We start from the raw sequence: 13,410 nt of genomic DNA on the forward strand, positions 1-13,410 counted from the left end.
TTATGATATAAAATTTATAATGATATAAAATTGCATACACATCTGCAGTTTAACAATAATCGTTGATTTCATGAAAAGCTAAAACAGTGCTTTTGCGAATGAAATATTTTAGATAGATATAAATAACAAATTCTTTCATATTTCTTTTGTAAAAAGATACCTGCGTAATGATTGTTAATGTATTTTAGAAACCGCGTATAAAATGTTATTTCATCCATATTTAATAGATTTCATTATTCTTAGTACAAAGATAGATATCAGGTTTCAAGATTGAATTGCAACATTAAATGTTTCACAACTAGTCTTTTACAGCATATCTTTATTAATAGATACAAGAAAATATTTCTATAATAGTATAATTAGTTACGATAACTATTGAATAAAAACTAGCCTAACCTCTATTAATTTCTAATAAATGCTGTGATAAATAACACATTGACTGTATACATAATATGTATATAAGATATATCAATTTTTGAATGAACTAATTGTACTACCATTTGATAATATTCATGCTTCAGCATTACAAATATCTCTAACATTTCCAAAAACGAAAAGCTAAAATTCATTAATTATCTCAAAATCTTATTCGAATCCATCGCTGTCCGTCAAATTCATTCCAATGATTTTTAAACCAATTCCATTTCAAAATTTCACTCCCTTTGAGATTCCATTCTTGAAAAACATATAAATAAATGAATCAGCAAAACAACCGCTAAGCTACTGATTATCTGTAATCCCAGTGCAAAACTGTTGCTAAATTAGTTTGGGTGCGGAGGGGGGTCACTGCTTTGGTGATCGTGTGGCACGAGGTCCACGATTATGGGCAAAAGGGGTGCAAGTGGCTTCGTTTTCACCTCGCTGCCGGTTGAATAGCGGCGTGAGTGTGTGTCTTCACAAAGGGTGAGAAGGGTAGGAGACATCTGACGTCCTTATTCGTTCGCCACCTTTCCCCTCTGGCTCGGCTGACGTTCAACCCCAGTCGAAGAAGGGAGGAACCAGCTCCTTTCGAAAGAACCGCCCTTTTTCGAGGGTAGGGAAGTTGTTGGCCAATGAAGCGTCCCGACGACGTTCTACCGTTTGTTTGAAAACGTTCACGAGCCGTGCTTACTATTAAGAAGTCCTGGCTACGATGACTGTCAGTCACGTTTCAACGCGGAGCCAACCCTCTTGCTTCGAGGTACAGGAAACAACGTCGAGTAGTCTTTCGGTTTTTGGATTGCGGAAATCCTACGTATCACATGTCAGTTCTCAATTAAAAGCAAACCACTCGCATGCTGATCTCGCGCGATTGAAAGTGCATTAACTCAAAGTTGGTTTTTCGTTCTTATTGGGATTGTTCTTGTTTGTTGACCGCAGTGTGTTATGGAAGAGACGATCCAAATGCAAACTCAGGAAACACAAATGGGACATATACCCGTGGTGCAGCCGAAAATGTCAGCATCGTCCAGTAAGTTTCAAGATTTATTTCATGTTTTTGTTGACGTTTATGGAGAAGTGAAAAGTAGTGTTGGAATCAATTGTATGTGTAGATAATATGTCGTAGAATAATAAGCAGCAAGGTTATTCTTTAAAATTGTTGGTGTCGATTATTTGATTGTTTATATTCGTTGGTGGCATCTTGAACAAAAAGTATATATATATAATATATATATAATAATATATATAATATTATATATATGTTATGTATATTATATATATATGAAATTTTATATATATATAAAATATATATTATATATAGTTATCTTTTCATTAATATGTCGTTACATAAAAACTAATCAATTTGAAATAATAATTCTGCAAAAATGTATTCGTAAATAGGTAATTATAAATATCCCGCTATTAGGTACAGTCATTACATTGACAAGTTCAAGATTTTACACATACATTTAAATAAAAACTGAAATCTCTGTGTTTACTGTTTACATTCAACCGCAAGGTATTACTGAATTACATTTCTGCTTGACTTATAAGTCAATAAGAGACTACGTATCAAAATAGTTTTCTGGTGTTCTATATATTAAATCGCTTTACAATGAACGATATTCACGCGCTTTCGCTTGCAATCATACATGCGATAGTCTCGTAATCTCATGAAACTAAATTTCTCAGTACAGTTCAATATTCAACTTTCCACGCATAACAATTATATTCTAAATGTTAGTATATGTATAATTCTCTGATTCTCAATAAAATTAACTACAATTAATTACAATACACGAATGCAATATTACAATTATGGTAATAGAATATAAATTAATGATTTGGTTGATCTTCTATTTTCTGAAGTATTTAAACGTGAAACTCGAAAATTGTCAATCTAGCAAAATTATTTCACTTATTCAAGGAAATACATAGAAAGAATTCTATATTATCTTCTTGTATTTTGTCACATATTTCAGGATCTTAAGATTGTTTTCAATCCATTATCTTCGATGTAAAAATAATACATCGTTTGCTAATACTTTTTGTAACGACAGCTGTGTTTACCGCTCAAGTAACGAACGGAATTAGTAAGGTTAGTTTTGAAATTATATGTTTTGTAAATACTATTAGGGATTAGGTTGGGGTACCTAATCTTACCTGCTATCGCTATGCTATTATTTAACTATATAGCACTATATAATTACTTCTTTTATATATGCTAATACCTGAAAAGAGGTATCAGCTTTGCCAACTTTATTATACTCATCCATGTGACTAGAAATTAACCTTTGACAGCATAATAAATTCCAACTTCTTTCTTTTTCTCACTAAATAAGATATATTTAGCTTTTACAATTTCAGAGGTTTTGAAGAAAATTTCATATCATGTTGGGCGGGAATTCTTATGTAGTTTGACATATTATTTAGAATAATTACTTTGAGTAAATGATAATATAAATATTTATGAAGTTTCATAAAAAATTAAGTAATGTTAAATTAATTGATCTAATTTGTTGTTTAAATAATGATACAGCAGTGTGTTAATATAGACTTTAATTTAGGATATCCAGTTCATCTAAAGAAAATATATGTAAAAATAAGATATAAATTTTTATTTCATATATCCGATCTCATGAGACTGCCTATATTGTTATTTATTTTACGACTATCCATGAAGTGTTTTAAAACGATTATAGAGAATTTTGATAGAACGCTTGAAAAGTGATCGTGTATTATCACTATTTCGCATTTTAATTGTTTTAAATTGTATTACAATTATCATTATTATATTTAACATTTCTGCTACAATTTTATTGCAACAGTAAAAAAATTAAAAATTATTCTATCTCTCAAAATTAAGATACAAATTCACGTGCAAATAAATATGATCAATTAAAGCACTTTTTCTTCTTTTTTTGATTAGAACTAATTCTTTCTTTCGGTATTTCTAGAAATCTACGTCCTCCTAATTATTATAGTTTCCGTTTAGTTCTTTTTTATTTCGTAATCGAAATTATGTGTGTCTCAAATATAACAATACCATTCTCTTTCTGTCATTTACGAAGCATTAATCACATCGGAGGGTGCAGGGATAATTATCCTGTATTAAAAAAGGGTGCTTGCCATCACGCGGCTAATCTCGTGTGAAACAAATAACATATGCAGTATTTAAACGAGACGGATGATCGCGCATTTAAATGACTCGTCTCCGGTGGCATTCAGCCATGAGAAAATAATGGCAGATGGTCAACATATAATGCGTTAACCACGAATCTCCGTAACGAGGTAACAGGTTGTCGTGGGTGGTTGAATTCGAGCGTCATTTGTCAAAAAATCAATGCATATAACTCGTTGCTGGTTGATTTGAAAATTATCTTAAGACCCACTTGGATAGTTTATTTGCATAATTGAATTAGCAAATGTATTTTATAGAATATGAATATGGTTATAATTGATTCGACGGAATTTTAATCTTACATTTTATTGAAATATTTTTTTAAATTATATTTATTGTATTTCAAGCCATAGAATTTTATAAAAAGACGTGATGGTCGTGACTTAATGCTGATCTAAATATTTACTGAAATATTTTTACAAATTATTACGATATATTCAAGCGATGTATTAAACATTGCGAGATTTAATACATTGAGAGAGTATTTTTGGAGAGAATATATCTCGAAACTGCTTTAATGAAAGTTTTCATCCAAGTTTCCTTTATTTTAATAATCAAAATAATTAATATTAACATATGACAATCCAACGTGTTATTTTTTATTAATATTTCAATATATGTAATTGTTAAACATAACGCAATAATAAAATTTGTTCGATGCGATGGAGAGAATAGTGAGGCAAAAGAGCAGATACATGAAAATCGCGCGGATCTTTCGCCGAAGCGTGAATCGGACATTGCAGCCCCTATAACCGTAACGTGGCGAACAGATGACGAATGATCGCGCGTGCGTTATGCGCGCGTATAGGTGTATATCGGTGGTAGGCGTTTGTTTCCTGACACATGCCGCGAAATTTCCATACCTCACTAACGATGCGCATAACACCTGATGGACAGTGACATAACGGCACGAATGATGATGATGTCACCCAAACTGTTAGGTCTTATCTGAATATCGTTGAGAATGAAAATGTTATTTTAGTTAATATGATTAGATAGTTTTCTGGTGTCAAATTATTTATTGATAAAGAAAAAAATAATTTGAAATCTTCGTAATTATATATTTTAAATGAAGTATTATTACTATGATATCGTTAATGGATTTCTTCTACCTTAGTAGTTAGAATTTAAATCATTGTAATATCTGAATCGTAAAAATTAATAACCAGTTTATGAAACATGATATTAAATATGTATTGCATGTTAGATATCTATGCATCTACGTTGGATTTCAATTTCATTTCGTAATATTTCACATGAGAGAGATAAATTAAATTCGCGCCATTCCAAATGATTTATGTAGCTTATAATTGAATGTCACGAAAAATCTTGCTTTCATAATATTGTGGTTAAAAGCCGTTTTATCCGAAAATTTCCGAAGCTCTTCGTCGCGCATTATCTTAAAGAAAGATTATATCCTAACTTGCCCCGTTGAATACTGAAAAATTCTAGAAATAAAATTCTATTTCTTTGCAAAATAAAGTTGTCAAATACAGTTGTGAACAAAATTTTAAATTCAAGTATTCAAATATTTTATATAAATTTATATAGTCCGAATAATTAATTTTTATTAAACGAAAAAAGAAATAGATGAACTTGAACAGCAATTACGTGCAAGAAAAGTTATCTAACTATTACGAAGAAGTTCTGACAGAACTTAAAATTATACTCAACTTTTCGTTCGACGTTCGACGAAATGCACGATAATTTACCCTTTTTCACCCCTTTACCCCGAATCGCGACGAACTTTTCCCTCAATTTAGTTGTCACGAACATCTAACATCGAAGTTACCCGACCAATGGACTTGAATAATGATAAAATCCAAATAAAATGTCGCTTCAGCAAGAGTGAATCATATCCAACGTGCAAATCAATTCCCAAATTAATCATCTGATGATAATTGTTGTCTTACGGGTATAATATTAAATTATTTACAGATTTTTATATCTTGAACGCATTATATCAGGCTCAAAATTATATAAGAAAGTTACTGTCATTCAATTTCTTGGCAATTTATTTATTTTACAGAGTTAAACTATTTTACCAATTTCTTCTTAAACTACTTAATTAATGCACTTAGATTAGACTGAAAATTTACGTATATACGTTTTGAAAACTTATGTTCAATAATTTCCGATTACTCACTTCCAATTAAACATTGAACATTTTATTTTTTAGTTAACTTTAGGTTTCTTTTTTATTTCTTTTATTTTATTTCGTTCTTTATTATCTTTTTATTTCTTTACGTATTAAAGACCAAGCAATGGAATAATGTATAAAACTAATATATACACGACGTTATTGGAAGAAACCTAAATAAAATGTTTCACATATTATTCTAACAAACTTTACAAAGAAGTGTATAAAACTATAAACGTTTCAACTTCTTCACCCTTCATAATATTATAAAGTCAAATGATAAATTAACAAATAGTGACGAAACATTTAGTCAATCTCCCCGTAACCATAACGTTAAAAAATCAGAATTCACATGTTGGATTTAAATACCGTTGCTCTTAATAATGTATTTAAATTTACAATATCCACAAAAAAGTAGGTTCAATTTCGTGACAATAATCGTCCTATAATAACAACGTAACAAACTAAAATATTTTAAAGCGAATGGCGACGACTAATCGAAATAAAAATGAAATTAAAAGACGAAGGGAGACGTAGAGAAAATCATTGAATTTTGCAGTCCCCTTTCCATTCGCGATTTGCGTGTGGTTAATGGTAAGCAAGCATGCGCTTTTGCGCATTAAGCCGGTGTCCGTCTCCTTTCTAGACGAGGGGCGAACTCGATCACTGTAAAAATTCCATGAATGATTGACAAGCCAGAGAAAAGGAAAGCGACGGAAGAAAGATGACCAGCACTCGGTAAAACATAGACCTCGATTCCACAACGATGAAAAATTCAATCGCGAATGACTCGCGAGCCACGCCGGTCGAATGCAAATTTGATGCAACGCTCGAATATCGGCTCGTAAAACGTGCATCGCGTGATTCTACCACGAGCATGTGCGTTCCTTCGTGCACGCCTCTCTTCCTATACTCGTTCATTGTCCTTTCTGAGTTAGTTTCCAATTGCTATTGAGATAAACACTCTTATGCAAGAAACAATAGGCTTCTATTGCTTTAGTCAGCTGATAAATCCGATGGTTTTACTTTGCTGACTTTATTCTCGCTCGTCTGTTTCTTATATTTTGCAAAGTGAACATTTCCGAGGATATGATTTGATCTATTTATTTTTTAACGATTTTTATTAAATCATGATAAATACAATTAGATGTGTGAAGAAGTGAATGATTCTTTAGGGAGTTATTTTATTATTTGATTGTCTTACTAAGAAGAATTTGAAACTCGTGATAACTTTTTTTTGTAATCTAACTTGTGCTGAAATTATATACAATACTAGAATACTTAGTATGTAGGAGAAAAGGGAAAGAAAAGTAAGTTAAGTTTGAATATAAATTATTCTGCTTTAGGACGATTGCTTACAACTTTGTTCTTTTGAACTTAGTCCTTTACTGACAGTTTTATAAGACACTATGGTTGCTGAAACTACAGTGTCACAAATCCTTGGAAAAATATTTTTTAAACAATTGTTGCATGCTAATATGAAATTGTGCAATTTCCAAAATCTTTAAATAAAATTATTAAATTATTTTTTAAGAGCGTTTCAAATTTTAAGTAATATATACTTGTAGGTGCTCACATCATTTTGTTAAGTTTTTATCAAATAATACCAACGTATGTATCTTATCGTGTCAAGAGGTTTCTTGAAAAGACGTTCGCTGAAGTTTTAGTAAAACTCTTTTTGTACGTGAAAAATATACGTGTTTGCGATTCAACTTTCCCTTTATCGTGGGAGAAAAGGGTCTTTAGTGTCGTGCAAGGGTGCACCCCTGTCATTGCAACCTGCTTGTTGCAGTAGTTAGTACGCGCGCATCATATTTCGTATAATGCGTACGTTTTCATCGATATTTTACGCGAAGATATGCTCGACCCTCTGATGTATGTCTTTCTTTTTATGTTTCAAATTTTAAGTTTCGGGAAAAATTAATAGATTTAGACTGAAATCGGATAAACTGGTGTAATTTTGTTGGATGAAATCAACAGGTAGTTCCTCGTTCCTAGTTGAATTGATAGCGTTCATTTACGTAGTTCATTTTGAAGCTTTTTTAAATTTAATTACACTAAAAATATAGAATTATATCGACTCTTCCTAATGGAACTTAAATTGCAAATATCGTTGTGACTTAAAATTGAAATTAGAAAATTTGAGAATTAAACAATTATTACGATCATGTAATTTGAGATGTTAGATTAGGTAAATTTGAATGTTGTTAAAAAGCATTAAACTCTCTGTATTACAATTAAAGTAGGTATAACACAAGATAGCTTCTTCTTTTATAATTTTAAAACGAAATGGATAAGTAAACTAAACACTATAAAAATGGACGTAAACAACAATTTATCTTGTACTTAAATTCTATACATTCTTGCTCATTTAAATTATGTACTTATAAACGCATAAATATCCGCAATCTATTTTTCAATTTCAACGTCTTGTCTAACATAAATAGTTTAGCTAATAATATCATTAAATTATTAAATCGTAAGAATATACAATATCCTTTTTTCCGCCACTAATTCCAAACACGAAAAAATGTTTCACTACAATACTAAAAACTATTACACATTGTCCTCGACCAATGACCTCTTAAATAGCCACCCTCAATAATACCTAAAGGAAAAACCGACACTAAAAAATCATTTTCAGACCTAACAGAAATTTTCCTTCTTTATCTCTCAAGCAAACACCCCCAGATTATCCTTTGTCCAACAACGAATTGGACTCTTGATAAACTTTTCTCGTGGGTTTTTCTCTTCGTGTGTGCAACTGAAAGAGGGGGGGGGGCATTGGTGCAGTACTACGAAAATGTTTAACCTTCTCCTATAATAAGATCCACGTTAGGTAAGATAAAGGAACCGAGGAAAGACCGATCAAGGGAGATCAGGTGATACGAGCGAAGTGTCGTGTTTCTGGCTGCTCACTTAAGAGCTGGTGAATGCAGCAGCCACATCCGGTCCATTCAGCCCCATTCACGAGTCTCGTCGAGCTCAATAGCGTAGGCGGAGCCCGCGACAACGAGTTGGTACCCCCATTATAAACGTACCACACCCTTGCTGTTTTATATAGAGGGCCAACACGAACAGGTATAGAGGCGCGTACGTCCAGGAGGTCGTTCTAACTTGGCGACAAATCGATCCATTCATCGGCGACGTCATTCACGGGATCCGTGTTTTCGATGGTAAATGGGTTCCAGATTCAAAATACTGGCATTCTTCAAACTTAAACGCACCTTTTTCCTTTCTTCTTTACCATCAGGAACGGGGTAAGAATACACCTTTTAGGTAAAGATCGATTCAGAACCAGAGACTTCTATCGTGCGTTCTCTTCGCTCGTGTCGAACTTAAAAAAATTGGTGAGGGCATAGAGTATTCGATAACTGAATATGCATGTGTTTGTGTTTGGGAATTTGGCTGAGTATTTGTGGCTATATGTATAGAAGCTTTTGATATTTTTGGGAAAATTGTTTCAACGAAATTTTCATTGAAAACATTGAGAACACTGCATGTGAATGGCACGCGTTATGTTTGCAGTCCTGCCAATTTCATGTCATGCTTTCATTTTCAATCGCTTTCAAACGTTATTGAATTAATTTGATGCTGTACCTACGCTTTATTTGTTTAAATCTTTCATTACGAAGAATGTATATATGTGTCCTCGATAATAACTTGCTGGAAACATATATATATATGTTCTGTGCAACATAGAATCACTTCTATTTTTATTTACATGTTTCATATTATAAACTATTATAGAGTAATTATTCTACATGTACATATTGTTCCTATCAATGAAAATTGTTTACTTTGTTTAGACTAAAAATGCCTTCAATCCTGGGGCTTCTAAAGTGAAAAAGTGAATTATTCTGTAATGGTTATTACTCATATTGCAAAAGTAGAATTCTTTTATTTTCTTTCTTTCTACTAGTTTAATTATTTGCACTTTTTGGTCCAAATAAATTAAATTAATAAATTATATAAATTTATTAAATTATTTATTAAATTAATAAATTAAAGTATTCAAATTTAAAGATACATATGAACCTAAACTATTACATTACTAATAGCTATTTTTTTATTATTATACTTTTGGCGCCTAATAAATTTATACGAATCGTTTGATTAAATTAATTTAGTTAATTAAATTCGTTCACAAAACTGATAAAAAATATTTTTATATTATTGCAGGTCGTATTCTTTATGATATTCCTTGTAAGGTATGTCGAGATCATTCTTCAGGGAAGCATTATGGGATTTTTGCTTGCGATGGGTGTGCGGGTTTCTTCAAGAGATCGATACGAAGAAATCGTCAGTATGTCTGCAAAGCAAAGTCTAAAGGGGGTTGCATGGTGGATAAAACACATCGAAATCAATGTAGAGCATGCCGCTTAGCCAAGTGTATTCAAGTCGGCATGAACAAAGACGGTGAGTTCCATGATGTATTATAAAATTTATCTGTCGGCTATAACGTAAAATGTCGATAAATTTTCCACATTAGGGAGATGTCAATGTTAGAGACAATATTCAAACAAATTTCTAATTCCTTCCGATATTTTGAAAACAAACATAATTTCTCAATATTTTCAATGAATGTTAGGAAACAGGTAGTGGGGATAGAGACTTGAGTAGTAGGGCGTTTAACGCTTCAGGCTATGTGATTTCATTTGTTATCATGTCGCTGTGGACATCAGAGTATCGAGTGTTCGTAGACGATGGTTTTGTAAAAAGTGTCGAGTCGGTTAACGGAACTCAACAACTCTTTCGTCGCCATTTCAATATCAGGCGTCATGGGGAAGAACATCATCCGTCATTCCAAGTCGCGATATAATTTATATGTAATATATATAACATAATATAATATTTGGTATCATTGGCCCATACTTTCTTGAGGACAGTGGGATCACCACGACTGTAAACTCAACTCGGTGATTCAATATGATCAACAATTTCTTGAAATCAGAATTACGGAGACTTTCAATGTGTGATTTTTTCTGTGGGGTTACCTCAAGACACGCGTATACGAAGGAAAGCCACGAATATATGTTAAACATTTATGGTGTAAAACTTTCTGCGAATGAAGACAGTGCTAAAGCATTCAAGATAGCTTTATACGGTTTTGTACGCAATTAAAATTCTTTTGAAGATTGCATTTATGACGCCGAAAAGATGGCTTTGTATTAGAGGTTGCTACCTCGGATATCGATGGTTTCGGATGCAGAAATATCGTACCTGGCTTTAAAATTTGTAAGGATCGTATAATTGCTATACTGTGTTCCAACGCCTCGGGTTCGCATTCGCTGTCGTTGTTTATGGTTGGGAAGTCTGTGAAACCTCGATATTTTAAGCATCTCAGCAATGTTTCAATTAATTACAAGGCACAGAAGAATGGACGGATGAGTGGCGAACCTTTTAAAACCTGGCATTTTTCGAAATTTATTTCTGATGTACAAAAATATCAGCAGGAAACAGGAAGAAAGGGGAATGTTCTGCTTTTACTAGATACCATCCCATATCCCATTCCGTTATAGAATTAAATACATTAAGAAATGAACTGTTTGACATTATGTTTCGTCCACCAAACGTAAAATCGTTAATGCATCCGATGGATTAGGCTGTAATCGAAAAATTCAAAGGATTATATAGAAAAACTTTGCTTTAAAAAACGGTGCTTGGGGACACACAAAACTTGTGTAATATAATTTGCAAATAATTTAATATTAAAAGATTATTGCTATATATTAAACGAAGCATAGAGTTTATTGACTGCGAAAAATCTTAGTAAAACTTAACTTAACTTAATCTTAGGAAAATTTATCTATAAGATCTTGACGTGTATGAGATAAATAAACACACCTCGTAATATATGTTAAATGATATATTAATGTAAATTTTTGTATTTTTCAAGCTGTGCAGCACGAACGGGGGCCACGAAACTCAACTCTGCGGAGGCAGATGGCCTTGTATTTTAAAGAACCAGAAATGATGGCTAGCATGGTGCCCCCACCAACGACAGCTTTGGATCTCGCTTTGCCCAAACCACCGACAGAATCTCGAGTCTCCGTAGCTACACCAACTCCTCATCATCTTCTTTCACATCCTGTTTACTGCAACAGCTTGGCCATATCGAAGGTATATATGTATATATAAGAAGAATGTTGCGAATAATATGTTGTTTAATTCACGAAACACGTTAATAAATTAGATAATAACTAGATTGTAATGTAATGTAGCGTAATTTAATAGAACATAATGGAATGGAATAGAAGAATTTTAAAATACTTTCCATTTCTGCAGAAGCTGACCAGCTTACCATCTTATTTTAAACACATCCACTAAATCTACAACCACTGAACACGATGTTTTTATTCAAATTTATAGCTCCCAGTCAACATGACGGGTTTGCCATCTCTACCATTGATCCCGGCAGTAACGGCAGAGTCGATCTGCGAACAGGCAGCCAGATTACTTTTCCTGAACGTTCATTGGGCCAAAGAACTAGCAGCAGGAACAACCCTGGTCCTGGAGGATCAATTAACTTTATTAGAATTCTCGTGGAGAGAACTATTTCTCCTCGCTGCCGCTCAAATCCTTCCAACGTTAGATCCAACTACCCTTCTCCCACCCGCTCCTCATGGTCTCAGTCTGGCAGTTGAAGTGAATCGATTTAGAGAGACACTGGCTGGTTTTCACGCGATGAATCTCGATCAGCATGAGTTCGCGTGCATCAGAGCGATCGTACTATTCAAAGCTGGACTGGATAGCGAACCTACGTCAAGCAGTAGAAGTAGCAGTGGATCAGCCTCTCCAAGTGTTGGAAGTAGACTCAGGGACGCGGCGGCAGTCGCCAGATTGAGAGATGGAGCGCAACTTGCACTTGGTCAAAGATTAAGTGGTGCATCGTTAGGTGCTCTGAGGTTTGGAAAATTACTTTTGTTGCTCCCTTCGCTCCGTTCTGTTTCTACACATGCCATCGAGGAGTTGTTCTTCAGGAGGACTATCGGCGTCATTCCTATCGAGAGGATCATCTGCGATATGTACAAGGCTGCTTGAATGGTATGAATTCATTTACAGTTGTAATGATTTCGATATACTCACCTTCTACATTGGATACTTAGTCGGCTGAAAGAAATGAGAGAGATACAAAAACCATTTAGGTGTTTCTAGTTCTAAGCATCTTTTCTTCTTAAAGAATCCTCTCAATTCTTCTTTCAACTTCAACAAGATTTTAACTCATTTAGTGTATAATTCAATATTTTGTATTGAAATTTAAAAAGCAAAATAACCAGGCCAACGAATCTCAATAAAATACTTAACGACGAAATGTCTCTATAGAAAATTGTACAAAATTATGCCAATAACTGCAAAGATAGAGTTAAATGTGTTGAATAGTATCGTGTAAAAGAATGGGATATATGAAGCTGTGATGAAAACATATCAAAAAAAAAAAAAAAAAAGATAGAAAGAAAAAAGACAATGCATATCTGGAAATGAACTAGAAATACATGATAATATATATTCATTATTTTTGTATTATATATATTTGTGTATTTCACCTAACTTGACCATCTTAAATATCTGGCTTATTTTTTATGATAGGAAAAAATTTCAGAGGAATATTCAGTTCGATGTGTGATAGATAAAAAAATTTTCTCAAGGCTATCTTTTTCGAGATTTC

At 32.9% G+C, this 13,410-nt stretch overlaps 1 protein-coding gene across 1 annotated transcript; it reads left to right on the forward strand.

The window, feature by feature from the left end:
* The first annotated feature begins 1,130 nt into the window (after window positions 1-1,130).
* Tll (nuclear receptor subfamily 2 group E member tailless) lies at window positions 1,131-13,204 on the forward strand. The gene is made up of 5 exons (XM_072008656.1): window positions 1,131-1,243; window positions 1,360-1,450; window positions 9,924-10,160; window positions 11,641-11,864; window positions 12,114-13,204. Exons 1-5 carry the CDS (start codon window positions 1,133-1,135, stop codon window positions 12,783-12,785), a joined length of 1,335 nt encoding a protein of 444 aa, XP_071864757.1. The 5' UTR covers window positions 1,131-1,132; the 3' UTR covers window positions 12,786-13,204.
* Window positions 13,205-13,410: the final 206 nt, after the last annotated feature.

This window comes from Bombus fervidus, chromosome 8, assembly GCF_041682495.2.
Source record: "Bombus fervidus isolate BK054 chromosome 8, iyBomFerv1, whole genome shotgun sequence".
In the NCBI taxonomy this organism is placed as follows: domain Eukaryota; kingdom Metazoa; phylum Arthropoda; class Insecta; order Hymenoptera; family Apidae; genus Bombus; species Bombus fervidus.

Excerpts from the sequence above, each read along its gene's own strand:
- Tll (XM_072008656.1), top strand. The coding sequence starts at position 1,133 with ATGACTGTCAGTCACGTTTCAACGCGGAGCCAACCCTCTTGCTTCGAG. Across the intron at positions 1,451-9,923 it reads GAAAATGTCAGCATCGTCCA|GTCGTATTCTTTATGATATT; the intron begins GTAAGTTTCAAG and ends ATATTATTGCAG. Across the intron at positions 11,865-12,113 it reads ACAGCTTGGCCATATCGAAG|CTCCCAGTCAACATGACGGG; the intron begins GTATATATGTAT and ends TCAAATTTATAG.